The sequence below is a fragment of the Etheostoma spectabile genome, chromosome 5 (assembly GCF_008692095.1).
Source record: "Etheostoma spectabile isolate EspeVRDwgs_2016 chromosome 5, UIUC_Espe_1.0, whole genome shotgun sequence".
Taxonomy (NCBI): domain Eukaryota; kingdom Metazoa; phylum Chordata; class Actinopteri; order Perciformes; family Percidae; genus Etheostoma; species Etheostoma spectabile.
Genome location: NC_045737.1, coordinates 17,484,928 through 17,487,023, shown reverse-complemented (window position 1 = coordinate 17,487,023; position 2,096 = coordinate 17,484,928). Strand labels below are relative to the sequence as shown.

The 2,096-nt window shown below is 39.9% G+C and overlaps 1 protein-coding gene across 1 annotated transcript in view; it reads left to right on the top strand.

The window, feature by feature from the left end:
* The first annotated feature begins 235 nt into the window (after positions 1 to 235).
* The window catches only part of zgc:112294 (transmembrane protein 17A), a 2,378-nt gene continuing 517 nt past the window's right edge, over positions 236 to 2,096 (top strand). The window contains exons 1-3 of the mRNA XM_032517068.1: positions 236 to 663; positions 1,258 to 1,364; positions 1,830 to 1,943. Coding sequence (XP_032372959.1) covers positions 537 to 663; positions 1,258 to 1,364; positions 1,830 to 1,943 — 348 coding nt within the window. The 5' untranslated portion in view covers positions 236 to 536. The remainder of the gene's footprint in view (positions 664 to 1,257; positions 1,365 to 1,829; positions 1,944 to 2,096) is intronic.

Below are 2,096 nucleotides of genomic sequence, written 5' to 3'. Positions count from 1 at the left end.
GATCGATGCGTTTAATGACCCTGATGTCTCCATTTAATATAAGCTACTAGTCACTTGGAATGATGTACAGTAAAACATAATGCATAGAATGTGCACACACTGAAAACAGACATTTGAATGAGTTTTATATGTATTTAGGACAACAGACAGGGAAGATTTGCCTTGTCCTGAATTAACATGGATTGTTCTGGGTTTCATTTTGGACCATTTATTTCTGCAACGCTTAAACAATTGTTACATTCTCTAATTAGATGAACGAATTTACTGGGCATCATGAACAGCCGCTTGCTTACTTACTAACAAACAGCCATGCGGCTGTCTCAGCCTAATCCTCAGCCCGCCTACCTCACTGTAATCTGATTAGCAGTGGAGTCTGCCAGCATGCGCCTGAGTGTGTCCATTTATAGCCAGACCTTCATGCATTTGTGTACTTATGTGACTCAAGACAACAAGGTTTGGCGGGAACACAAACCCAGTTTTAGACCGTTACACTTCCTGGCTCCTTGGCTCCGTCATGGTCACCAGCTCTACCCACAATGCCTGTGTTTTACTCACCTGTTCCCGAGAACCTGCAGATGGGTCTGGCCTATATGGGAGGCTCTGTGTTCACCAACAACAGGACAGCAGACAGTGACTTCACCAGGGAGCAGGAGGACGCGTCTGGTTGGTTACTGCTTCCACAGACTGTTTACAACTATAGTTTACTGCAATATGGGATCACATTTTATTATACATTATAGTATAACAGTGATAACCTACAAAATGTGCAAGTATATGTAACTGAAACAAGTTCTGACATCATATAACTCATGTGAGGGGTAGACAACAACTATGTTTAACTTCAAGGTAGATCACTATTTTAAACATTGTTAATACAGGTTCTATTGCCATATTATGTTATATTTTTATAAAATGATGCTCTTGCAATTTTTGTTACTTATGTTATGCCACTAAAAGTCACATAGCAAGGTTTGGCTGTCCGGACCTCGTTTGTAGCTCACAAATGATGCGTACTTGCATTGAACCTATGATCAACCTTTGCAGTGCCCCTTACATTGATTAAGTTTGAATCGTGGCTAAGTTCCTTTTCCTGTGCACATCATTGTGTCTACCTTCTGGACACAGACAAAGCATAGGCTACCTCTGATATCTAAATTATGGGACATTGTATTAGATGCAACTGTCTGTATTGTGAAAAAAAACACTTTGGATGTAATGAATATGGGTGTTTATAGACTTTTGTTATTCCTCTTGCAGTGGTCAACGAGCTGGTTTCTCACCTTCCCCTGCAGATGCTTCTTTACTTCAACATGTTTTATTTTCCGTGTTGGTGGTTTTCTGCTGTTTTCATGTTGGAAGTCAAGGTTAGTTGGGTGGGAGGGAAGCTTTACCAATCATAAGACAAACGTTAGATAAATCCCTTTAAAAAGAGGAGTCATTCAATCAACTCACAGACTCTTGGTCCATAGCAAGGTTAGTATTTCCAGGATTGATAGATAATTTGTTCGACAGTTTTGATGACTTGCATGTTGCATCACTAACAAAATCATAATCATTTTTAATGTATCCAAAGGTGTGTTGAATTTATTCAACTTCCACTGTGTCTTAAGACTTATCGGAACTATTGACTTTGGCGCTGTCTAGTGGTAGCAGCAAAAAAGACTCCATGGTCAAACTTATGCTTTCAGAATCCTTTGAAAGATGTAATACTCACATCATACTTTCATAAGTGTTTTTATGTATATTTGCCCCCTAAATAGCATACTGTTTAAAGTCTTTTGAACTGCAAGTCATATCTTCTTGACATTCCATCTCTGCTTTATTTCCAGTTCTATTATCTTCCCGGGTACTACCAGGCTCTGCTTATAACCGGGATGATCCTCCTCACAGTCATTGAAGCGGTCCGACTTTATCTGGGCTACATTGGCAACCTTAGAGAAAAGGTAATTCAAACCAACATCCTCTTTCAACTACAATGCAGAACACTTTTATAGACTTGTCTCCCTAATAACACAGCGGAGGAAAGGGCTGCTTAAGTATTCTGTCTGCATATGTGTGTGTGTGTGTGTGTGTGTGTGTGTGCGTGTGTGTGTGTG